We start from the raw sequence: 27,489 nt of genomic DNA on the forward strand, positions 1-27,489 counted from the left end.
TGTAATAAAAAAGCAGAGAGAGCAAGAAAAAGCGTAATTAATGGATATATATGTTTAAATATTAATACATATTGTTTCAGATCTATTAATAACGATTTACACTTAAAGTGGTATGAACACCAAAATCAAACATTTATTATATTACAGCTCATCAGTTCTTATATGTTTTTTCTTCATTAGTTTTCTTTTTTAAGCTTTATTTTCACCTAGTGAACCTTCCACTGGGTCTTTTTTTTTTTTTAACAGAACAAAGGTGTTGATTTACTAAAATTGGAGCATGCAAAATCTGGTACAAATGGGCATGGTAGGCAATCAGCCTCTAACTTCAGCTTGTTCAAGTAAGCTTTGACAAAAAAAAAAAGCTCAAAGCTGATTTATTTCTATGCGGATCTGCACCAGATTTTTTGCACTCTCCAGTTTTAGTAAATCCACCCCAAGCTTTCTTGCACATGTAGCAGTTAAAGGGTTGAGGCAAACCATTTAAAACTGACAGAGATGCTTACAATAATCAGCCTTTATTCATTTATGTAAACCCTTATCAGAAAAGGAAAAATAAAACTGTTTGCTGTAAATGCTTATACAGTGTTAAGCCTGGAACACATTAGAAGCCCTTTTTCATTCAACCCAGTGGACTGAACTAAAAAAAATGGAGCGATCTTGTATTAACACAAGCGATGTTAGTGCAGCAATCTCCCCCATTGTGCCTTTATATTCTGACAGAGCAATTTCCCCCCCCCCCCCATCCAGAACACAATGATCATCGCTGGTATACATTGGCTGGCAGCGCTGATCAGACTGACGTGTGCACAGGTAAAAATCTGAAATTTTTCACAAACTGACCATTGTCCAGCTTTTTTCTAGCTAGGACTGCACAAATAAATAGAAAATAATCAGTTCCTAATTTGTTTAAAACAACTAACTTGCACATTTTTCATAATTACAGTATCAATCAACATATTGGGGTTGATTTAGTAAAGTAGAGAATTTTCACTTTGCAAGGGAGAAAATCTGCTTTGTAAAGAATACCCAATCACATTAAAGGAAAATTACTAAAACAATATGTTTGCTTGCACATGAGTGTAGTGGGATCATGTGCACTAAGGGCAAAGTGAACAGCTATTTTGCTTTACAAAATCAAACCAACTGAGCCATACCAATTGTTTTGGACTATGGCACAACAATAATCCTGATTCAATAATGCTTGTATTTTTGCTACCCATTGTTCCTCTTATAGAGCGTCCAGCAGCTTTGTTGTCATTCCAAAATTTGTTTACATTTTTCCAAGATCCACAAAATGCAGTGGGACTTTGCACTTAGGATCCTAAAACATTGTAGCAGTGAGCCAATAAGCCTTGAGTCGTTGTTTTATTATGCATCTCCTTTCTGTACTATAGGTTCAAGAATTTCATCATTTAGTATACCTTTTCACACCCTTGTTTGCAGTGGGTTTGATGTCTATCAGATTGTCCATATTTTGAGCTCTGCTAAAAAATCAAAATGCAAACTGACAATGTAACGTACATCAACACAGAATACTGTTACTAAAAGCCTTATTCAATAAAGTAAGCACATTTTTTAAGGGAATGCATCAAGTTTATGTATATATTCTCCATCTATTATATGATCAGGACCAAATTGAAGATAAAAAATAAACATGATATATTTTTTTTAATCAGGTGAAGAGAATATATATGATATGTCGTTATCTAATGTTCATTTCAAGCCAGTAGGTGAAGTGATATGCTTGTAGACATGCAAATCTGTATATTCATAGCTGTTCTTTGTAAAAAAAATAATAATAATCTTTACAGAGCTCAATAGCTCAAGCTCACATTTTTCACAGAACTGGATGAGTCAGATAAGTGATACACAAAGTGGTTGTAAAGGCTAAAGGTTTTTTACCTTCTTTGTATAAAGATTAAAAAAAAAAAAAACTTCTATGTGCAGCAGTAATCCCCTAATACATAAAATATTAATATGCAGCACTAATCTGATGTTTCATATACCATAACCTATAATGACATATGTAACATCAGATTAGCGCTGCATATTAATATTTACATTTTTGTATTTGCAATCAACAAATGCTTGTTGGCTGCCTTTTTATGACTTTCTACTACAGTTAGAATGGATAATTTTTGGTTTTATATAACCCCTTACCTGAGCCCCATCTCGATCCAGTGATCTGCATGAGAGCATTAGCTCTTCTGAAACTCTTCGGGGACAGCAGAGGGAGCCATTGGCTCCCATTAATGTCACTCACAGCCAGACAGCCAATAAGGAAGAAGAGGCGGTAGGGCCAAACCACAGCTCCATGCCTGAATAGACATGCAAAGCAGCAGCTCAGGAGCACGCCTGCTTGCGTCCCTCCATTGCAAGCTGCTTGAATTGGGGGCACTTGACAGGAGGTAGGGCCAGGAGTGCTGGTGAAGGACCCAACAGGAGGAGGATTGGGACTGCGCCATAAGGCCGAATCTTGTGCCATGGGTTCACAATGGGGTTGATTTACTAAAACTGGAGCATGCAAAATCTGGTGCAGTTGTGCAGAGTAACCAATCAGCTTTCAGATTTTTTGTGAAAGCTTAATCGAAAAAGCTGAACTTAGAAGCTGATTGGCTACCATGCACAGCTGCACCAGATGTTACACTCTCCAGTTTTAGTAAATCAACACCTGTGTTTTAAAGGAGATTTAAACCTTACCTAGATTACATTTAGTTTGCTAAAGTACTGCATATTGTAAGAAATCTTTGTTTTTTTATTTTTTTATTTGTAAGATATCATTTTCACCTTTTTAATCTTTTTTTTTTTTCATCTAGGTCCTGCTCCTCCAGCATTTTTCAGCCACTTCCTCTGTACACGTATGTGCACCAACATCAGCTGAACATCATAGCTGTGGACCAGTTTACTGATATAGTGTCAGTGATGAACAATGCCTGCACAATGTATGTCAGCACAGCCGCCTGTAGTTTCAACCAAGGAGCATAACAGGAAATACCTGAACATGGACCTTAGTGACAAGATCACCCTGCACATGCTTTTAACAAAAGCTGCAGACTTAAATAGATTCTAAGCATTTTTTAACATTTATGAGATATTAGTAGTTAGATTAAGATCTACTTTAAATGTTTATTTGGAAACTAAATATAGTTTTAAAATGATAAACTATATTAGGTAAATTATAAAGAATTTTAAGTAAATTAAAACAAATTGGCCCAAATCCTTATTAATTTCCCCTTAAATGCAACATCCCAAAGCAGCCAATTAGATGTCTTAAATGCTTGCATGTAAAATCATAGTTTTTTCCCCTTTTTTCACTACATTATTTATAAACTTGCTTGGTTTTATTTGCCTTTTTAAAGTACACATGTTAACAGTGGCAAGGTTATTAACCACAAATCTTATCAATGTGAGCCAAATTAAATAGCAACTGGCAGAGAGCTACAGGCATACTCCACTTTTAAGTACACAATGGGGTTCTAGCTTCTAACCCCAGCTTGCTCAATTAAGCTTTGGTAATAAAACCTGGAAGCTCATTGATTTCAATGAAGAAGTGAGCCTGATTTTGCACTTTTCAGCTTTAGTAAATACACCCCATTGTGTACTTAAAAGTGGGTTATGCCTGTACTCTACTCTGCAATCACTTATGGTTCGTGAGGCTCAGGCGGTGAAACGCACGCCAAACCGCCATCTTGTTGGTGGGGTCATGGTGACACAGAGAGAGCAGCACACTGCTGGATCCTGCTGGTTCCAGCTTAGGCACAAACAAATGTGAGTGGACATTTATACTTCTTTTGTGGAAATATAATATACAATAAAAGAGGTTTGCTATGTGATCTTGCCGTTTTTGGTTTACTACTGTTTATGAGAATACGTGGAGGAAGATAAGTGAAAAATTGACCTTACCACTACTCATCTTCTAGACCCCCAAAAAAGTGTTACTAGACCCAGCTAACTAAAGGGATCTGGTGAGTAATAACCACATAGGGAGGTGGAAAATGAGCATAAAGCAAACCATATCTGCATGGAGTGCGCGAAGAGCACGTTTGAGATCATTTTATATACATGGACTTTTGACACTATTGACAAACTTTTCACTGTTTACACACCTAATCAAAGATGTCAATACAGTCTATGAACTTTAATTGGCGTCAGAATCACATGGGAACATGTTATTGTCTGCACTTTGTACAGAGTCAGTCACAGCTTGAGTTGTGTGGACTCATTTTATTTGTGGATTAACTTTAAGTTAAGTTAAGTTGTGTATCATTTGGTAATACTGTGTAAATTACACAGAATTGTGTAACAGCAAGGGTGACACCATAAGTATTCACATATCTATCAGGAACACCTGTGGCGCAGTATATACATTTGTTTTGATCTATAGCACTCAGTTTTTAATGTACCCTGTAAATGAAATGTCAGACAAGTACTGTGTACACATTGACAGCTTGCCACAGGCAACATCAAAGATTGCCGTGAGACACATATAGCTCACAATCCTTCATACACGCATATAGTCCAGATATGTGTTTTAGGCATGTTCATATTATATTGCTACAGAACAGGATGTATTGTTATGCAAAGGTCACAATTACATATCAATCAAGTTGAAATTGAATCACTTATTGTTAATCATTGTTGAGATAGATTTGCATATTATTGGACACCCAAAACAGGCAGCTTGGATGACGCAGAAGAGAAATGCAACATGACCAGTCTATGCATGTGCAAAAAGCAGCAGTTGTTTGGAAAGTGCAGTTTCCTTTCACAACCTATACAATATTGTTTACTGCAGTCACTGCTGTGACATAATGATCACATGCAGGCTAAAGGCATGAAAGGCCGTCAACCTGCATATAAACACTGCAGAAGTATCTGCAATGCCATCTGTTAAATGCTGCAATTGCTAAATGCCATTACAGCATTAGAAAAAATAAAAATGACGATATTAAAAAGTCAAAGAATTATGATAGAAATAAATATAGCAGAAAAAACAGAGCAGGGTGTGATGTCCTTAAAAAATATAGAAATTATTTAGGTATACAAATTTGTCAGAGTGTCAAGTTAAAGTTGAGTTCCACCCAAAAGCTTATTTAAAAGCTTCACTGCCGGTTTCCCTTACAGGCAATGGCAGCGGCAGCACCTGAGAGCCAATGGAAACATTGGCTGGAGTGCCAACATTGCTGGATTCCAGGAAGGAAGGCCGAACTCTGCTTTAACCAACACATATAGATGCTGCTAAATTTTGAATGGACACTTAGGCATCAATGATCGCTGATCATGAAAGGGTCAAGGAATTGCAGATTCAGCAAAAAGTAATACATTCACATGAACATACTATAAAAAATTTATATGAAACTGAATATGCAAGGGAGTTTGCCTGGCAAACTCAACAAAAACAGTTAATTAATATTGGTGCATGACTGAAATTAAGCAGTAACTCTTTTTCTGCAATAAGGTTTAACAATATTATTATTCAATGTACCTTTTCACTCCTTTATCTACAGTAGATTTGATATCAATCAGATTATCCACATTTTGAGTTCTGTCAATAAATCAAAACACAAATGTAACATTTACGTAAAGTAGCATGGGCACATATAATTCATAGCAGCTTGGTTTTATTTGATAGAAATGGTGGCATTAACAAGCCACAGGTCTTATGAGCTTTTTGGCCATATTCCCGTAGCACTGTACCAATAGGCTACACTAGATATCAAAGCAGCTTTTAGTGGTTCTGTGTGGAAATTGATGCTAATCATGTAATTATTTGGAGGACATTTTGCTTGTTTCGTAGCTTACAGAAACTGTATAATAAAAAGATGGGGAGCTTCTGCCTGAGAGATCACCAGTATGCTCTTTTTCTTTAAATCACCATCCAGGAGAGGTATACAATGGGGCTGGAGTAGCATAGAGCAGCACTTAGAGGAGTAGAAGCAGTCTCACATAACAAGAAATATGTAGAAAAGCTACTTCTGGGACCATTGCGGAATGCACGTGGAACACGTGGAATGCACAGACCACAAGTGATGTCAATAAGAGGGGCAGTGGTGCATTTTGGAGCATGTGCAGAAGATCCTTCTTTGATTAACAAGTAGCATCAGCGATAGCTGAGAGACACTCGTGGTTCATAAGCCATTGGTTTTAGACATTTATCATGCTATATGTGATACATAATATAAAGTCAGAAATCCACTTTCAGCAAGTTAGAGTAAGCACACTAAGCATAGATCATTTCTTCATTGGCTCACATGAAATACTACAATAACCTGCACTTTGCACCACTTTATAAAAAAAAAAAAAAATCATTCAACAGCCTTATGCAGAAAAAAATAATCCTTTGTTTGGTTGAATAAAGAGCACACGATTACTCTGCTGATGCCAGGCGTGGACTCCATGTGGAGTCTTTGTAGGGTTTCCATATTTGGTAATCCAAACTGTTGACTACTATTCCCCTTTGTTAAAGCACCCACCCGCAGTGTTTCTGTAGAGTATATTATCATGTCACATCTCTTATTATCCCTTTCTACTTATGAACAAATTAGAGACAAGTAAACACATCTTATCTCACAAATATAAGTGCAAAAACAGAAAGAGAACAGAAAAAAAACACTAAAGGCATTACTTGAATGCAAATAAACCTTTGCATAACAAATCTGCATATTGATTTTGTGAATACCTAAAACTGTACAATACTAGTTTCAATATTATTCCTAAATTCATATTAAAGTGGAGGGCCACCCTGAAAAAAAAAAATTAAAAATCTAAAAAAAAATCTAAAAAAAAAATGAAAACATTTTTTTTTTACTTACCAGAAATGCCTGTTGCTAGGCACATAATCCTAATCTTCCTCTTCCTCCTCCGCGGAGATCTTCTTTCTTCTCTCCTCGTCGCATTGTCTTCTGGGTAATGGGTCGCGCTGTGTTCTGGGAACCGTGTGTTCCAGAACACAGCGCGTCCCATTCACAAAGCGCTGCACGACTCGCGCATGCGCAGTAGGAAACGGGCAGTGAAGCCGTAAGGCTCCACTGCCTGTTTTCCTTAGACGGAATGGTGGCGTCGGGACCCAAGAGCCGAGGGACGGGTCGGCCTCGGGCAGCCGACATCACAGGCACCCTGGACAGGTAAGTGTGCTTATTAAGTCAGCAGCTGCAGTGTTTGCAGCTGCTGACTTAAAATTTTTTTTTTTTTAAACAGCCCTCCTCTAAGAGTAAAGATTTGCACCACCTACATATATTCCATTTAAAAAAATTGAAAATTTCTATTGGTTTTAAATATTGTGTGCTGGTATGCTAAAAGTCAGCTAGGAAATTTGCAAAATATTATATATTATACTGTATTATTTACATTACATTATTATATACATAACCATGTGAGTCAGCGCTGTAACCTAAATAATAAATGCCATCAATTACCAATCATTTCAATGAAAATCAAACTCCTAAAATAAAGTCTTTAATGGAAAGTCTTATATAACAACACCCCTGTTCAGTGCAAAGAAAACTATAATCCAATGTCCAGCAACAAAATCATGATCCCTTGATTCCACTCTTCTTTTATCACCGCATCTTCAGTCTCAATCACCGACAAATATTGCCTCTCATTTAACAAATTGGCAAAAAGGCACTCAAAATAGTTGTCATCATCCTCACACTGCGGGCTCCTCCAGATCATCTCTCCTTTAAAATGTCCCCAAGCAGCTCATAATAAAAGAGAGAGAAGCCTTGGATAGTGTGGTAGCATCAAAAGAAAACATTTATTCCATCCCAATTAAAAACATACTCACAAAAATAGTAAAAACTGGCCCATCAAATCTACAAAATTATCATATACAAAAAAATCATTGTGTCCACTAGCCGCCTCATACCCGCCTCACCCGGTCCTCCGATCCAAGAGTCCTGGCACATCACTTCCCGGATGGGTCTGACATCACTTCTAGGTTACTGCCCAGACTAGCCTTTTCAAGTTTCATCATTACGCCTTTGTACAAAAGGCTGAGAGGCAATATTAGTCGGTGAGTGAGACTGATGACAGGTGTGATGGGTTTCACTTGCGGAGATAAAAGAAGAGTGGAATCATGGAAATGTGAATTTGTTGCTGTTAATTAGACTATCATTTTCTTTACACTATACATGGGTGTTGTTTTATGGGACTTTCTATTAAGGACTTTATTTTAGGAGTTTGTTTTTTATACCAATAATTGTTTGGTAATCTTTTACATCTATCATTTAGGTCACAGCGCTGTCTCACATTGCTTATTTGATTGTGGTATATGAGGTTTTATTTTGTTTTAAAGGTAGCAGCTTTGAACTGATTGATTTAGCACATATTGACACTATTAAGGATATTTCTGTTGCACGGTAATTATTGCAAATTAGATTTGCAACACACAATTATTGGTTAAGGCCCCTTTCACAGGGGGAGATAGAATCCAGCTTTTAGCTGTGGCTAGATGAAGTTATCTACCACAGCTAAACTCACACAATGCTTTCCTATGGCTTCATTCACACACTGCATTTAGCAACGGTTTCGTTACATGGGGTTTTGTGCGGTTAGAAAAAATAAATTTAGCTGCGTCCAGGACCAATTTATTGCAGCTATCTATTTCACCTGCAGATAGCAGCGGTAACAAGTAAAGAAAAACAACAGGAAGCACATCAGAAATGGCAAGAATGTTCCCTCGCAGCTAAAGGCAGTCGCATGTAAACGCAAGTAAATGCAGTTAATTGCAATGTTTAACTAAAAGTGATCGCTGTGCCTGGAGTCTTAGAATTTTAAAATAACAAAACATGCTTTTAACAGAGGCGGGACAGCCGCCCTTGTGTGAAAGAGGCCTAATACTGTATTGTTTACATCTTCAGCTTTTGAGGTATATGTCATGGCTGGATCACTGCTTCACAGAACCCCATGTATACTGTAAAGCTACAGTTCTTTTATCCACAGAAAGAATTGCACTATCCAGCATAAACAAAAATATACATTTATACAATACAGAGCATCAATATAGCCATGGCATACACTTTAGCAGAGGTAATGTTCCCAATTCTGTTCTCTCCTGCATATTATTGATAGGGATGGAGGCAGGCATCCCTTTGGTGCTAGCCTCATTTAAAGTTTCAAAAGCCTTGTCTTTTTTTTCTTTAATGATTATCAGAGGTAATGTTTGTTTACACTCCATAAATATAAAAAATCCCTTTTGTAAGTTTTTTAAGAAAAAAGCCAAACACATTTATAAAATTTTACTACTCGATCTTCACGTTCTAAACATTTCATATATAAACGTATAAATGCACCACAAAAAAATTACTCTGGTCCAGGAGTGGTTAAAAGAATAAAGAGTTCAGTTGAAGGCTTTTTATTCTAAGTTATACTAGCCTGTATTATACTGACAGAATAATTCAGAAAGTATGTTGGAACACCATATGTAACACTACTGAAAAGCTGCATGATTTCCTAGCTTACCCCCTGCTGCTTACAACTTTAGGGTTTGATACTTCAATGAGATTATCCAGATCTTGACTTCTGTAACCAAAAATACAGTTCCAAAATCAATTATTTTTCACATTCATAACCAGATGTACTTTACATTGACAATAAAACTTGAATGTGTTTTACTGTATATAATGTTACCAAAAGTTGGAGGGTAGCCATCTATATTGGACCTTGGCTTGTGGCAGGTGGAGCGTATTATCAAAAAATTCTGGCCTCTTCTCAAAGCTGATAAAGTACTTCAAAATATTTTACCTGATAAACCTTGTTTTATCTATACGAGCACCCACTTTGAGGGATATAGTAGCTAAAAATGTTCCAGAACCCCCCAAAAAATTAACAGAACTGTCTTTCTTTCAGGGTAAAGGGTTTTATCCATGCAAGAGCTGCTATGCATGTAGAAATACCAATTTTAATGGGCAAAAGTGTACTAATTTTGTTTCTACCAGTACGAAAAAAGAATATAAAATTAAGGATTTCATCTCCTGTAGAACGGAAGGAGTTGTGTATATTTTACAGTGCTCATGCTCTCTACAGTATATAGGGAGGACAAAACGTCCTACGTGGAAGCGTATAAGGGAGCATATACAAAATTTTAGGAATGGATTCCCAAAACATAGTGGCTCTAGACACTTCGCATCCCATCACAATAAAGATCCCACTGGTCTAAAATTTTGGGCAATTGATAGATATAAACCCCATTGGAAGGGGACCAATAAAATTCGAGAACTCAGTAAAACTGAATCTAGGTGGATTTTTGAGATGTGTACTCTCTCGCCCAGGGGCCTCAACATTGATTTTGATTTAAATTGTTTTATTTCTGATTTTTAGGATTTTACTTTCTATTTTGCATTTATTAAATGATTTATATATAATATGTTATTTTATGATATTTTAAAGGGGTGGCCTGTATATATATGTTACTATTAGAATCTCTTTCATTGATAGTAATATTGGGGTCACTGATATATAATGTGGAAAATTAAATTTTATGATGTGTCATATGTGCTAGCTTCCACCAGAGGGGTTACTGACATATAATGTGGATAATTAAATGTTATGATGTGTTATATGTGCTAGCTACCATCAGAGGGAGTACCAGTGGTGTGTCTATGTCTTTTTTTATAATATATTGATTTTAAATGTGAATAGGTTATTATTAATTTTGTTTATGTTAGCATTAAAGTTATGTTTATAAAGATATTATATGCATGTGATTAGCACTAATCATCAGCACTTTACAGCGTAATAACAACATGATGACCATTGTCACTATAGAAATCAGGATGCCAGTATGATTATATAGATGGTCGCTCTGGTGTCACATGGCTATTCTTGAAAAAGTCATGTGACTTGTGACGCAACGTGTAGGAGGAGCCAGTGACGAGGATCAGTGAGGCTGGTGTCAGCACAATAACAGTGGCGTGTGTTTGTACCACTGCTTGAACCAGCTGATTGTTTTTACCTTATAGTGCAGATTACCCTGAGGTTTTGTGAGTGGAATCTTTGCCTCTTTTTATTCGTTGGTGTATCTCAATATACTGCGCAATGATATGTGTCTCTATTTTATTGCACGAGTCCACATGCAGTGACGGCTGCCGGTGTAGTCTTGAGTTTTCAGCACACAATGGAGATTGGTCATAACAGCTATAGTGGTTTGAGAGATTGCAGACTTTGTGTGGTGGAGTCAGCTGGAAATTCTGAAGTTGCGAGCCATATTATGAGATTTGACATTTTACATTATTTATTTCAGCATTTCTAATTACAGTTTGCTATTTACACGTATTGGACATATATTGGGTGTATTCAGTACCAACTCCGTTAATGTACATATTGTATTTGTATTGATTGTGTGCATTTAGTACTCAGATCCTGTTTATCACGGTATTAATTTATTTCAGCGGTGACCAATTTATTTATTTAATTCATTCATTTATATTACCAAATAATTCTTGGTTTTATTATTGCAGCATGCATATTGTAGTACACTTGGATTATTTTCTTCAGCATCTTATTATTAGGTATTTGGGCACAGTATTGTGTACATGTGTACCAGTTACTACAATGTCAAATAACACTACTTGTGCACAGAGTGAGAAGTTAATTAGAGCGCAGCATTTTTTCACTTTATTTGAATGTGTACAGCCAATGCCCAGCTGCAAAAGAGAATTTTGTGACACCACAAAAATCTCACCAATTCCTAGAGGCCAGCCAGTAAGAATTAGTCACAATTGTGTTGATTTACTAAAATTGGAAAGTGCAAAATCTGGTGCCACTGTGTATGGTAGCCAATCAACTTCTAACTTCAGCTTGTTCAATTGAGCTTTGCCCGAAAAAACTGGAAAATGGTTGGTTTCTATGCAGAGCTACACCAGATTTTGCACTCTCCAGATTTAGTAAATCAACCCAATGAGTTTGGAACATGTAAAACAACACTTAGCAAGTGAATTAATTTCTAGCTGTAGCTTACCCCTTGCTTTTCACAACTCTAGAGCTTGATACATCAATGAGATTATCCAGATCTTGACTTCTGTAACCAAATTTACAATTGCACAGTCAATAATTACTCACATTCATAACTCCAAGCTGGAGATAAAGACAGCCTGTTGTCAGTCTTTTAATATTGAGGTAGTTACATATTTTTAGGCAGTAAATTCGTTTTAAATTAAGCTTTCACTGACCACTGTAACTGTAGGCACTACTGAGTAAATTATCTCCAAAGTTCATAGCTGTTCTATCAGGGGTTTAACTCACTCTGCTTCCCTGTTTCCATTAGAGCTTGGAGGTCTGAAAAGCTGCTGTCATTGGGAGTGGGGAGCCCTGCCTGACAGAACAACTTCAATACTTTTTCTGTGACCCATGATAAATGCTACTCACTTAGGCTGTCAAGGTCCGGTAAGTTGGATGCCACTGACTAGTGCGGGTGTAGGCTGAGGAAAGGTCCATTCAGACCCAACACATACTGCAGGAATGGGAAGCGAAAGCCCAGCCACTGCTTACCTCACCTGGCCTGAGTGATTAGCAGGTATTACTTTTGCTGTTAGTGTTGAGGTTTCATTTTTATTTTTTTTAAATACCTCAATCATACAAAATACTGCATTACAACCAGTATATGGAACTAATGAGCTTAGGAAATCACTGCCCTTAGAATAATAATATGACCAGAATTTGTGAAGGACAGATAAATGCTTGTCACATTCGTCCAACATTTTTCTTTTAACTGCATGTTTGTGAGCGAGGCCCAGAGTGGGGTGCTCATAGAGGAGTGAAGACACACAGAGACCAGATGTTGCAGTAATGTATATTTAACAGAAAAGATCTGACAAGGTGGTACCAGAGTCACTGCAACATGGCCAGACTGGCACAGCAGCACTTACAAGGAGTTGCAGAGAATTCCTGCAACACTGATAATGCAGATAGCATTCAACAGAGGAGGTGGCTGGATGGCAACAAGTTGCCCGAAGATTGAGCAGCTCCTAGCTGATGACAGAGAAGATCGGACCCTACACTGTCCCTCCTCTATAGGAACCTCCTCCAGTATTAGACACACTGGGGTTGATTTACTAAAACTGGACAGTGCAAAATCTGGTGCAGCTGTGTATGGTAGCCAATCAGCTTCTAATTTCAGCTTGTTCAATTAAGATTTGACAAAAAAAAAACTTGAAGCTGATTGGCTTCTATGCAGAGCTTCACCAGATTTTGCACTCTCCAGTTTTAGTAAAAAAAAACAATGAGTTTGGGACATGTAAAATAACACTTAGCAAGTGACATATGTTCTAGCCGTAGCTTACCCCTTGCTTTTCACAACTCTAGAGCTTGATACGTCAATGAGATTATCCAGATCTTGACTTCTGTAACCAAATTTACAATTGCACAGTCAATAATTACTCACATTCATAACTCCAAGCTAGAGATAAAGACAGCCTGTTGTCAAGCTTTGAACATTAAGTTAGTTACATATTCTTAGGCAGTAAATGAGTTTTAAATTAAGCTTTCACTGACCACTGTAACTGTAGGCACTGCTGAATAAATTATTTCCAAAGTTAATAACTGTTCTGTCAGGGATTTAACCCACTCTGCTTCCTTGTTTACATTAGAGATGGAGGCTGCTGTCATTGGAAGGGGCGAGTCCTGCCTGACAGAACAACTTCAATACTTTTTCTGTGACCCATGATAAATGCTTAAGGGTCCTCACTCAGGCTATCAAGGTTTGGTGAGGTGGATGCCACTTATTAGTGAGGAAAGGTCCATCCAGACCCAAAGCATACTGTAGAAAGGTCCATCCAAACCCAAAGCATATTGCAGAAATAGGAAGTTATAGCCCAGCCACAGCTTACCTCATCCAGCCTGAGTGATTAGCAGGTGTTACTTTTGCTGTTAACGTTGAGGTTTCATTTTTTTTTCTAAACTACCTCAATCATACAAAATACTGCATTACAGCCATTATATGGAGCTAACGAGCTTAGGAAATCACTGCAGTTAGAATAAAATGACCAGAATTTGTGAAGGATGGACAAATACTCGTCACATTCATCCAATATTTTTTCTTTTAACTGCTTGTTTGTGAGCGGGGCCCAGAGTGGGGTGCTCATAGAGGAGTGAAGGCACATGGAGACCAGATACTGCGGTAATGTATATTTAACAGAAAAGATCTGACAAGGTGGTATCAGAGTCACTGCAACATGGCCAGACTGGCACAGCAGCACTTACAAGGAGTTGCAGAGAATTCCAGTAACACTGATAATGCAGATAGCATTCAACAGAAGAGGTGGCTGGATGGCAACAAGGAGCCTGAAAATGGAGCAGTTCCTAGCAGATGACAGAAGAGCGGACCCTACACTGTCCCTCCTCTACAGGAACCTCCTCCAGTATTAGACGCACTGGGGTTGATTTACTAAAACTGGAGAGTACAAAATCTGGTGCAGCTGTGTATGGTAGCCAATCAGCTTCTAATTTCAGCTTGTTCAATTAAGCTTTGACAAAAAAAAAAACTTGAAGCTGATTGGCTTCTATGCAGAGCTTCACCAGATTTTGCACTCTCCAGTTTTAGTAAATTAACCCAATGAGTTTGGGACATGTAAAATAACACTTAGCAAGTGACATAAGTTCTAGCCGTAGCTTACCCCTTGCTTTTCACAACTCTAGAGCTTGATACGTCAATGAGATTATCCAGATCTTGACTTCTGTAACCAAATTTACAATTGCACAGTCAATAATTATTCACATTCATAACTCCAAGCTAGAGATAAAGACAGCCTGTTGTCAAGCTTTGAACATTAAGTTAGTTACATATTCTTAGGCAGTAAATGAGTTTTAAATTAAGCTTTCACTGACCACTGTAACTGTAGGCACTGCTGAATAAATTATCTCCAAAGTTAATAACTGTTCTGTCAGGGATTTAACCCACTCTGCTTCCTTGTTTACATTAGAGATGGAGGCTGCTGTCATTGGAAGGGGCGAGTCCTGCCTGACAGAACAACTTCAATACTTTTTCTGTGGCCCATGATAAATGCTTAAGGGTCCTTACTCAGGCTATCAAGGTTTGGTGAGGTGGATGCCACTTATTAGTGAGGAAAGGTCCATCCAGACCCAAAGCATACTGTAGAAAGGTCCATCCAGACCCAAAGCATATTGCAGAAATAGGAAGTTATAGCCCAGCCACAGCTTACCTCATCCAGCCTGAGTGATTAGCAGGTGTTACTTTTGCTGTTAACGTTGAGGTTTCATTTTTTTTTCTAAACTACCTCAATCATACAAAATACTGCATTACAGCCATTATATGGAGCTAACGAGCTTAGGAAATCACTGCAGTTAGAATAAAATGACCAGCATTTGTGAAGGATGGACAAATACTCGTCACATTCATCCAATATTTTTTCTTTTAACTGCTTGTTTGTGAGCGGGGCCCAGAGTGGGGTGCTCATAGAGGAGTGAAGGCACATGGAGACCAGATACTGCGATAATGTATATTTAACAGAAAAGATCTGACAAGGTGGTATCAGAGTCACTGCAACATGGCCAGACTGGCACAGCAGCACTTACAAGGAGTTGCAGAGAATTCCAGTAACACTGATAATGCAGATAGCATTCAACAGAAGAGGTGGCTGGATGGCAACAAGGAGCCTGAAAATGGAGCAGTTCCTAGCAGATGACAGAGAAGAGCGGACCCTACACTGTCCCTCCTCTACAGGAACCTCCTCCAGTATTAGACGCACTGGGGTTGATTTACTAAAACTGGAGAGTACAAAATCTGGTGCAGCTGTGTATGGTAGCCAATCAGCTTCTAATTTCAGCTTGTTCAATTAAGCTTTGACAAAAAAAAAAACTTGAAGCTGATTGGCTTCTATGCAGAGCTTCACCAGATTTTGCACTCTCCAGTTTTAGTAAATTAACCCAATGAGTTTGGGACATGTAAAATAACACTTAGCAAGTGACATAAGTTCTAGCCGTAGCTTACCCCTTGCTTTTCACAACTCTAGAGCTTGATACGTCAATGAGATTATCCAGATCTTGACTTCTGTAACCAAATTTACAATTGCACAGTCAATAATTATTCACATTCATAACTCCAAGCTAGAGATAAAGACAGCCTGTTGTCAAGCTTTGAACATTAAGTTAGTTACATATTCTTAGGCAGTAAATGAGTTTTAAATTAAGCTTTCATTGACCACTGTAACTGTAGGCACTGCTGAATAAATTATCTCCAAAGTTAATAACTGTTCTGTCAGGGATTTAACCCACTCTGCTTCCTTGTTTACATTAGAGATGGAGGCTGCTGTCATTGGAAGGGGCGAGTCCTGCCTGACAGAACAACTTCAATACTTTTTCTGTGGCCCATGATAAATGCTTAAGGGTCCTTACTCAGGCTATCAAGGTTTGGTGAGGTGGATGCCACTTATTAGTGAGGAAAGGTCCATCCAGACCCAAAGCATACTGTAGAAAGGTCCATCCAGACCCAAAGCATATTGCAGAAATAGGAAGTTATAGCCCAGCCACAGCTTACCTCATCCAGCCTGAGTGATTAGCAGGTGTTACTTTTGCTGTTAACGTTGAGGTTTCATTTTTTTTTCTAAACTACCTCAATCATACAAAATACTGCATTACAGCCATTATATGGAGCTAACGAGCTTAGGAAATCACTGCAGTTAGAATAAAATGACCAGCATTTGTGAAGGATGGACAAATACTCGTCACATTCATCCAATATTTTTTCTTTTAACTGCTTGTTTGTGAGCGGGGCCCAGAGTGGGGTGCTCATAGAGGAGTGAAGGCACATGGAGACCAGATACTGCGATAATGTATATTTAACAGAAAAGATCTGACAAGGTGGTATCAGAGTCACTGCAACATGGCCAGACTGGCACAGCAGCACTTACAAGGAGTTGCAGAGAATTCCAGTAACACTGATAATGCAGATAGCATTCAACAGAAGAGGTGGCTGGATGGCAACAAGGAGCCTGAAAATGGAGCAGTTCCTAGCGGATGACAGAGAAGAGCGGACCCTACACTGTCCCTCCTCTACAGGAACCTCCTCCAGTATTAGACGCACTGGGGTTGATTTACTAAAACTGGAGAGTACAAAATCTGGTGCAGCTGTGTATGGTAGCCAATCAGCTTCTAATTTCAGCTTGTTCAATTAAGCTTTGACAAAAAAAAACTTGAAGCTGATTGGCTTCTATGCAGAGCTTCACCAGATTTTGCACTCTCCAGTTTTAGTAAATTAACTCAATGAGTTTGGGACATGTAAAATAACACTTATCAAGTGACATAAGTTCTAGCCGTAGCTTACCCCTTGCTTTTCACAACTCTAGAGCTTGATACGTCAATGAGATTATCCAGATCTTGACTTCTGTAACCAAATTTACAATTGCACAGTCAATAATTATTCACATTCATAACTCCAAGCTAGAGATAAAGACAGCCTGTTGTCAAGCTTTGAACATTAAGTTAGTTACATATTCTTAGGCAGTAAATGAGTTTTAAATTAAGCTTTCACTGACCATTGTAACTGTAGGCACTGCTGAATAAATGATCTCCAAAGTTCATAGCTGTTCTATCAGGGGTTTAACTCACTCTGCTTCCTTGTTTACATTAGAGATGGAGGCTGCTGTCATTGGGAGGGGCGAGTCCTGCCTGACAGAACAACTTCAATACTTTTTCTGTGACCCATGATAAATGCTTAAGGGTCCTCACTCAGGCTGTCAAGGTCTGGTGAGTTGAATGCCACTTACTAGTGAGGAAAGGTCCATCCAGACCCAAAGCATACTGCAGAAATAGGAAGCGATAGCCCAACCACGCCTTACCTCACCCAGCCTGAGTGATTAGCAGGTATTACTTTTGCTGTTAACTTTGAGGTTTCATTTTTGTTCTAAAATACCTCTATCATACAAAATACTGCATTACAGCCATTATATAAAGCTAATGAGCTTAGGAAATCAATACACTTGGAATAATATGACCAGAATTTGTTGAGGATGGACACATTTGTCCAACATTTTATCTTTTAACTGCTTGTTTGTGAGCCGGGCCTAGAGTGAGGTGCTCATAGAGGAGTGAAGCCACATGCAGACCAGATATTGCGGTATAGTATATTTAACAGAAAAGTTTGGACAAATTGGTATCAGAATCACTGCAAAATGGCCAGCCTGGCACAGCAGCACTTACAAGGAGTTGCAGAGAATTCCTGTAGCGCTGATAATGCAGACAGCATTCAACAGAGGAGGTGGCTGGATGGCAACAAGGTGCCTGAAGATGGAGCAGCTCCTAGCTGATGATAGAGAAGAGCGGACCCTACACTGTCCCTCCTCTATGGGAACCTCTTCCAGTATTAGACACACTGGGGTTGATTTACTAAAACTGGAGAGTGCAGAATCTGGTGCCACTGTGCATGGTAGCCAATCTAATTTCAGCTTGTTCAATTAAGCTTAGACAAAAAAAAAAGCTTGAAGCTTGGTTTCTGTGCAGAGGTGAACCAGATTTTGCACTCTCCAGTTTTAGTAAATCAACTCCATGGTCCCTAGCCAGCGGTTTTCTGTCCCTGACCCAACAATTTAGCAAAATTCACACCAATTGAAGGGGACGGTGCTATTTGTTATCACTGCACAACCTTAAGATGGTCATGGAGGTCAACCAGGGTGGCATCATCCAATCAGGCAGCTGTCCCCTAGTGACAACTTCAGGGGCCTTAAAGGAACATAGGTTCCTCTAACCCTCCGCTACTGGACAGTGCCACCTATGCAGGGAGGGCAAACTACACGTGCCTATATATGCATATGATGCATGATCGACAATCATAGGATGGAATAATATACAAAAAGATCAATGATAAAAAAAATTACATTTTTGGTTGTACAAATCAGTTTTTGTGGTTGTTGCTTGTAGAAATGTAGGACATCTCAAATTATTTGCACATTATTCCTTTTTATCCACAGGAAAGCGATCAGTGCTGAGCATGTACCCCAGTATATTTTTAGGCAAATTAGAGAGAAAAGCCACAGCAGATCTGGAAGATCTGTGATTGCAACAGCAATAACATCACATTTAAATGTCTCTAGCTAGCTTCCGGTGAAAGATCTGCACATTTGTCACCAGTTTTAGAAAAATGCACATGCAGTATTTTACATGGGTGATCTTCATAATTTTACATTTATGATATCTAATTGATGAAATTGATCATTAAACATTATTTTTGCTTTTTGTACTACCTCATTGAATTTTTATACAAATCCCTACTTTCATTGTTATTACCTTTGCTTTCGGTCAAATGCACTTCTTCTTTCTCCACTGTCAGATGTAACAGGCTTAGAAGGGTATGCTGGCCTAAAATAAATATATATATATATTTATATACATATGATAAATATATTTATCACTGTACCATACATCAGTGCATGGTTATTTTTCATTAAGTATGCAGCCACCAATGAATTATACAGTATATACGCCAATGTTCAAAAAAAGGTATGTATCTACTATTGTCACACCTATAACAAATAAAGTGGTGTGATCATGCATGCTTATAATTTAAAAGTTCCATGCTGAAAGTAAATTTATGACTGTGTTAGAAGGCGCTTAAAGCAGTTCAAAGGCAGCGAAAATGCATCTCTTTCCTGACTCATTGAAATGGAAAGCATTTGGGATCCATGCATGGTAACTTTTATCAGATGTTTTTCACATAGTTGTTTTGCTTTATCCCAGATTTCTTTTTAAACAGTTATTTCATCTACGATTACATTCAGTTTTCATCGAAAGCTGACATGTTGAATCAGCTATTGACTTCCTATACTTTGCAGATACAGTAGACAAAATCTTTGTAGTTCAAAACAAAACTCTGCTGCAACCATTATGATGTTGATTTTTTAATTTTCCACCATGGAGAATGCAGCATCAGCAGTGATACCTCCTCTCCACAAACAGAAAAACAAGAAACCTGTGTGGAAAAAGTTTAATGTTTTCTTCGTGGACAAGAGAAGGAGAAACTTTTGTGAGGAAAGTGAAATGTTCTCTGAATGGGCAGGAGAAGGAGAAAACTTTAAGGAGAATGTGAAATGTCCTCTGCATGGTCAGCAGAATGAGAAACCTTTGAGGAGAATGTGAAATGTCCCCTGCATGGTCAGCAGAATGAGAAACCTTTGTGGAGAAAGTGAAATGTTCTGTGAATGGACAGGAGATCGAGAAACCTTTGAGGAGAATGTCAAATGTCCCCTGCATGGTCAGCAGAATGGGAAACCTTTGTGCAGAAAGTGAAATGTTCTGTGAATGGACAGGAGTTCGAGAAACCTTTGAGGAGAATGTGAAATGTCCCCTGCATGGTCAGCAGAATGAGAAACCTTTGTGGAGAAAGTGAAATGTTCTGTGAATGGACAGGAGATCGAGAAACCTTTGAGGAGAATGTCAAATGTCCCCTGCATGGTCAACAGAATGAGAAACCTTTGTAGAGAAAGTGAAATGTTCTGTGAATGAACAGGAGATCGAGAAACCTTTGAGGAGAATGTGAAATGTCCTCTGCATGGTCAGAAGAACAAAAAAAACTTTGTTTAGAAAGTAAAATGTCCTCTGCATGGGCAGGAGAATGAGACACCTTTGAGGAGTAAATGAAATGTCCTCTGTAGGGACAAGAGAACAAGAAACCTTTATCAAAACATATATTTGTTGGAATCCCAGGTCATCTTTAGCATTGGAATTCCTGAGAAACATGAAGATCTGGCATTGATCTAACTCACCAAAGTTTACCTATAACCAGGATTTTCTTATTGGGATATTAAAAACATTATCAGTTCAAACCCTACAGTACTAAAAAGGTTTTTGTTTTTGTCAATGTCCCTGAAGCAAAGGTTTCCCATCACTTCTTGTTCCAACAGGAAATAAGAGGAAATCTCCTCAATAGGGACCCAGACAACAATAAAAATGCCACAGGAACTCTAAGCCCTTGTACACGCGGTTGGACATTCTGACAACCAAATCCGTTGCAAATCCGACATTCTGACAATCAGAACTGTTGCATACACACGGTCGGACAAAGTTGTCGGACAATCCCATCGTCCAGAACGTGGTGACGTTATTTCATTACGATGGGACTACGTTCAGGCTAGTAGCCAATAGCTTTGGTCTAGGAATTTGATCTGAGCATGCGTGGCACTTTGTCCGTTCGGAATTCTCGGAATCATGTTGTCGGAAAATTTTATAGCCCTGCTCTAAAGCTTTGTTGGTCGGATATTCCGTCGGAAACAGTCCGATGGAGCCCACACACGGTTGGATTATCCGACAACACGGTCCGATCGGACATTTTCCGTCGGAATGTCCGACCGTGTGTACAAAGGCTTACTTTCCCTTGCTGTTTCCAAAACAGACTTTTTTTTAGCTAAATGTTTTGACAGGATCTGTGCCACAAACATTCTGTGAATGCTATTCTTTACTTTTTTAGCACCATCATATTCAATACAGTTGTACAAACTAATATATATAACATAAAACATTTACCTGCTGTCAATTCTGGCTGGTGGAGAAGTGGGTAGGCTAGGTTTTTCTTCCGTTTTTTCAAATCTAAAAATGACAAAGCACAGGGCACAACTTAATCTCATGAGCATGAAGTACAAAATACATTACTTAATTGCGGGATGCAAATGCGGGAGCTTTTGTTGGAGAGTCTGAATTAGCTATGTACTGCTTACAGCAGAGACATTGTAGTTCATATGCTGTGTATGCAATCAGAATGGTGAGCTGTTACTATAGCAACCCTCAAAATGCAAATGTCTATCGTTTCCAGAACTGATTATATTAAAACTAGCTGACTGATATTAACCCACACACGTCCTCACAGGAGACCACCCATACTGTTACATGCTATTATTCTTCATGTTTGTAGCATCCCAAAGGTGACACTTTTTTTTTTATTATTTCTTTATTTTTTTCATTTATCTGATAAATTAGTATGTCTTGGGGTATCAGTTAACAGTGGGGTTCCTTTACTAAAGCCGAAGAGTGTAAAATCAGGCTCACTTCCAGGTTTTATTGCCAAAGCTTGATTGAACAAGCTGAGGTTAGAAGCTGATTGGTTTCTTTGCAGACGTAAACCTGATTTTGTACTTTTCAGCTTTAGAAAATAAACTCCAGTGTGTTTTGTCTTATTTTTACCTTTGCTTTTTAGAGTTGGTTCACACAGGGGCAGCACGACTTGCAGCACGACTGCCTCAGGCGACCTGCATCCGACAGCAGCGGCGACTTGCAAAACGACTTCTGTATAAACGTCAATGCAAGTCGCCTCAAGTCGCCCCCCAAAATAGTACAGGAACCTTTTTCTAAGTCGAAGCGACCTGAGTCGCTCCTATTAGAACGGTTCCATTTTACAGAACGGTGACGTGACTTGTCAGGCGGCTACGTCACCAGATGAGTCGCCCCTGTGTGCACCGGCTCTTAGTGTAATTTGTATTTGCACTATGTATATTATGTACTACATTATATCCACAGCTGGAAAAGTATTTAAAGTGGACTGCCACCCAAAACTGACCACCAAGGTAAGAGAGTCCTACAATAAACACTCTGCACAGTGCACATGTTGACATACCGTTGACCGTTGCACTCTGCGAGCTGTGCTGTATATTACACACTGCTGATTGCTGTACTTGTTAACCTTTTTTAAACCAGTGTTCTTTGAAGCTGAGATGCCAAAACCAACAGCGCTGGTATGCATCGGTTAAAGGGGTTGTAAAGGTAATTTTTTTATTTTCTACATAGGTTCCTTTGAGCTAGTGCATTGTTGGTTCACTTACCCTTTCCTTTGATTTCCCTTCTAAATGTTTTTTTGCTTTGTCTGAATATCTCACTTCCTGTTTCTCCTCAGTAAACTTCTCACCATCATTCGAGCTGGTGGTTAGTCAGCCAGAACAGCTTACTGAACAGCTTACTGAGGAGGAACAGGAAGTGAGAAATTCAGACAAAGAAAACAAAGAAAAAAAAACATTTAGAAGGGAAATCGAAGGAAAAGATAAGTGAACCAACAATGCACTAGCTTAAAGGAAGCTATGTAGAAAATAAAAAATTTACCTTTACAACCCCTTTAACTTGACAATGACTCTATGATTAATTTTTCCAATTGAGCGGGTCTGAGAGCTACCCCGTTTCCCCAAAAATAAGATCTAGCGTGATTGTCGGTGATGGCTGCAATATAAGTCCTACCCCCCAAATAATCCCTACCCTGTTTCCCCGAAAATAAGCCCTACCCTGAAAATAACCTACAACTAGGAAGACACACAGCTGCAATTCATAGTTCTCTGCTGCAAAGTTGGTAAGGGGCCCTTTACATTTGAACTTTTAAAGTCATATTGTGGGCACAAAGGGGTTCATCTGTACAACCCTGGCCACTGTATTCTGTATATATTATATTGAATGTTATATAGTCCTGAATACTCTACACTAGTGTAAGCTGTTTTATACATTACATACTCTTTACTAAAGAGTTCATTGGTTGCTTGGTTATCCCCAACTGTTTTAAAAAAGTTATTCTTGCTGTCTGTGTCCACACCAGGGAGATTTGTCCTGGTCACCATTATTACCAGGACAGTTGTTATGAGTTTTGTGAGTATAAGGACTTTGGCTTGTGTGTGCAATAAATACAGTGAGTGGGCTCAGGTTCTTTTTAACGCAATCTTCATCCTCAGACACTTTCAGTGTTTAATGAAATCTGGTTATACCCACCATTCACAAATCTATCTCCTTTTGTGCCAAAGGGTGCCCTAGGTCTTTGACAATTCTTGCAATGCACCTAAACTCTAGAGCCTTTTTCTGTCTCAGGATATCCCATTATCCTCTTGCCATCAAGTTCCAGCACTCTAAAGCCTCATACACAAGAGCGAATTGTTAGCCAACAAAACCATGGACTTTTGTCCGAAGGGCGTTGGCCCAAACTTGTCTTGCATATACATGGCACACAATTGTTACGAACATAAGGACGTACTTAGTTGTTTTTCAGATCTTTAGCGCCACCCTTTGGGCTCCTGCTAATTTCGTGTTAGTATAATTTTGGTGAGTGTTGATTCGCGCTTTTCATTTCGCACTTTTGAGTTCGCACTTTTCATTTCACGCTTTTCAGTTAGTTTCTGAACAGCCGTTCATCAACCAGCCATGTTGCGGAATTGGAGGAGATAACGTGTTATTTATTATTGGCCTGGGAGTTATTGCATTGACATTTTTTTGATTGAATAATGATTTGATTTGTTTTATTTTCTATATTTTTGGATGCATAGAATGCACTTTTTGATTAAGTTCTATTGGCAAATAGCATGTCTAATTTTATTTGTTTTCTTTTTTTTTAATGCACAATAAAAAAAAATGTGTAGAATAATACTTGGCTATGTGTTTTATTTCAAATGACAGTTTGGGAGTAGGCAGTTACATTTAAAAAAATACAATGTAAAATTAACAAGGGACACCAATATATAAGATATTTTATCTTAAAAACTACGGATAATGGTGTTGTGGTAACTTGCCCAAAAAAAAAGCATAATAATATTATTCTTGATATCACTGGAAAAAAAAAGCCTTTGAAAATTTGTTTGCAATAACTCCATCAGTATCACCAGCAAAGCAGCTTCATTATTATCCCATTAAAGAAGAAGAGAATGTGTGCTGCATTTCAAGATTTCATAATTTGCCACATCACAAATGCTAGTTTACAAGACCAACCGCTTCTGGCTCGTCCTTGCTTCCGAGCATGCGTGTTTGTACTTTGGACTTTTGTCCAACGGACTTGTGTACAAATTCTGACAACAATTGTCCAATGGAGCATACAAACGGTCAGATTTTCCACCAACGGCCTGTCATCACACATCTCGTGTTCCGAAAATTGTCTGATTGTTTGTATGTGGCTTAAGAATCACAAAATCCTCTAAATGTATAATCAGTAGCCCTGCATGTGCCTGATATCAACACTTAACTGACCACAAAACACACTAGAGATGCGTGCAACAATTGCAGGTGCACTCCATATCCACATAAACATCACTTAAATGACTATTACTAAACTTTTATTATGAGAACCACTGATTTTATTATTTTTATATATATATATATATATATATATATATATATATATATATATATATATATATATACACACACACACACACACACACACACACACACACACACACACACACAAACATACAAAGAGAGAGAGGAGAGAGAGGGAGACCTTAATGGCAATTAAAAGCAACTACTGCCAACTAGCAACAATACCTTGATCTGGCACTGTCAATAAAACTGGTCCTTGTTGGCATATCTGTAGTCCTGGTGTCTGATGAGTAGATGGTGCTATATATACACACAAAGAAATATGAGGATTAGTTTAGTAGTTTATTCATATGAAATGCCAAGTGAAACACTGAATATTGATGGATAATCATAACTTTACTTAACATACTACTGTAAAACCTTTCTACAGCTATCCATAAAACTTACAACAGTCCAACTGATTATACTGTTTTTCTTTTCTAAATGCCCAATCTATAGTAGAGAGTTCAGATATCTTGGATTCATAACTAGTAATTCAAAAATATGCAGACTTTGCAAACAGCTCTATAATCTATGTTGTATCTTGCAAGTTAGCAGTTTCAGGGACCACAGAGGCATAGAGAAATATTATGCAGGGCTCCAAACCCGAACCATGCTCTATCTGATGTGGAATATATACTTTGTATCTGCGTAGACCCTGGCAATATGGTCGGGATCCTTCCAGAGCCTGGTGTGGCTAAAGCCCACTGTATGTTGATTCTGGGTCACAGGACAAAAGTAAGTGCGTTCCTGTGACAGAGAAAAGTAGTATGAACAAAAAAGCTTTGGCTATACTCTTTCAATCCAGTTGTGTTGGGGGGGGGGGGGGGGGGGGGTTATTTACTTAAGGCAAATCCACTTTGCACTACAAATGCAAACTACAAGTGCAAAGTGCGCATGAAATTGCAGTGAAAGTGCACATGCAAGGAAAGTAAAAAACAACATTTTAGCTTGCACATGATTGGATAATAAAATCAGCAGAGCTTCCACTCATTTCAGATCTACCCCTTAGATTTACAGCAACTGCACTTCCAAGTGCACTTTCACTGCAATTTCAAGTGCACTTTGCACTTGTAGTTTGCACTTGTAGGGCAAAGTGGATTTGCCTTTCATAAATTACCCCCCAGGTTCTCTTTAATGTGGTTAGTTATACTGTATAAGAAAGGGATTCCTATCAATTATATTATACAGATGTAATCAGAAAGGAGGAATATTTTATTTTATAAATTAAGCTATGTTGATTATAATAGATGTTCTTAATTATTTTGATATGATTTCCTTTCTTCTTTTACTTAATCTTCCTGGGGGTTTTCCCGAGTGTGTTTCATGGTTAAATTTCAGCACCATTAGCGGTAACCCCCGAGCCACACTCGGAATTGCATTGCAGGATCCTGGTGCGGTATGCTTACCTTGTCCCCAGGATCCTTCAATGTCTCCCCACTGTGTCTGTGGGCTCTGTCCTCCGCCCGATGCCTCTCTGTGCCAGGCTCTGTTCCCTGCGAGCGCTGCGACGCATGGGGGCGGAGCCCGGCAGCAAATTCAAAAAGGTGAAAAATCATAATACATACAGTACACTGTAATCTTACAGATTACATTACTGTATGAAATTATTTCACATCCCTTTTGTCCCCAGTGCTTTGTCCAATGCCCTGCATGCAGTTTTATATGATCTATACTGTTCTTTCTGCCTGGAAACTGGAGATTGTCCATAGCAACAAAAAAGTGTCCCTTTACGTCAAAAGTGGTTTTAGACCAGCTAGAAAACAGTGATAGTAAATTAGAACACTTGCAGAATTGAGCGATAGGGAATTATGGGGAAATTAATTTTATCATTATTATATTATTATTTTTTATAATTATTTATATATATATATATTTATTAAATTATAATTTATGATTTTGTGTTTCAAGCGTCATCATACCCGGGATATCTATTGGACTCTTGTTTGGACTGATTTAAGTGTGTTATTGCTAAGCTTTTGTACACACGGTCGGCAATTCCGACAACAAAATCCATCGGATTTTGTCTGAAACTTGTGTTGCATACACATGGTCGGACAAAGTTGTCGGAAAATCCGATCATTCAGAACGTGATGACGTTATTTCATTATGACGGGACTACGTTCAGGCTAGTAGCCAATAGTTTTTGTCTAGGAATTTGATCTGAGCATGCGTGGCACTTTGTCCGATCGGAATTCTCTACAAACGATCGGACAAAGTCCCATCGGATCATGTTGTCGGAAAATTTTATAGCCCAACTCTTCTTAGTCCTTGTACACATGGTCGGACATTCCGACAGAAACAGTCCAATGGAGCACACACACAGTCGGGTTATCCAACAACACAGTCCGATCGGACATTTTCCGTCGGAATGTCCGACCGTGTGTACAAGGGCTAAGAATTACATGCCTACAATATAAAACACCAAATTTCTATGCAAAATAATTGTACCGC

The 27,489-nt window shown here is 38.4% G+C and overlaps 1 protein-coding gene across 8 annotated transcripts in view; it reads right to left on the reverse strand.

Annotated features, from left to right (window-relative positions):
- Window positions 1–27,489, reverse strand: part of SCEL (sciellin) — a 124,349-nt gene that overhangs the window by 27,276 nt on the left and 69,584 nt on the right. For 2 of the 8 annotated variants that reach the window (XM_077483071.1, XM_077483067.1), the window contains 9 exons: window positions 25,222–25,296; window positions 21,469–21,531; window positions 19,237–19,308; window positions 17,279–17,338; window positions 13,281–13,340; window positions 11,960–12,019; window positions 9,463–9,522; window positions 5,486–5,545; window positions 1,422–1,484 (listed from right to left, as the gene is read on the reverse strand). In XM_077483071.1, the coding sequence (XP_077339197.1) occupies window positions 1,422–1,484; window positions 5,486–5,545; window positions 9,463–9,522; window positions 11,960–12,019; window positions 13,281–13,340; window positions 17,279–17,338; window positions 19,237–19,308; window positions 21,469–21,531; window positions 25,222–25,296 (573 nt within the window). The remainder of the gene's footprint in view (window positions 1–1,421; window positions 1,485–5,485; window positions 5,546–9,462; window positions 9,523–11,959; window positions 12,020–13,280; window positions 13,341–17,278; window positions 17,339–19,236; window positions 19,309–21,468; window positions 21,532–25,221; window positions 25,297–27,489) is intronic. The other 6 variants (XM_077483070.1, XM_077483068.1, XM_077483069.1 and 3 more) reach the window with 6 other exon arrangements.

The sequence above is a fragment of the Lithobates pipiens genome, unplaced genomic scaffold (genome assembly GCF_037356315.1).
Source record: "Lithobates pipiens isolate NorthernLeopardFrog02 unplaced genomic scaffold, aLitPip1_a1.2 Scaffold_16, whole genome shotgun sequence".
NCBI lineage: Eukaryota > Metazoa > Chordata > Amphibia > Anura > Ranidae > Lithobates > Lithobates pipiens.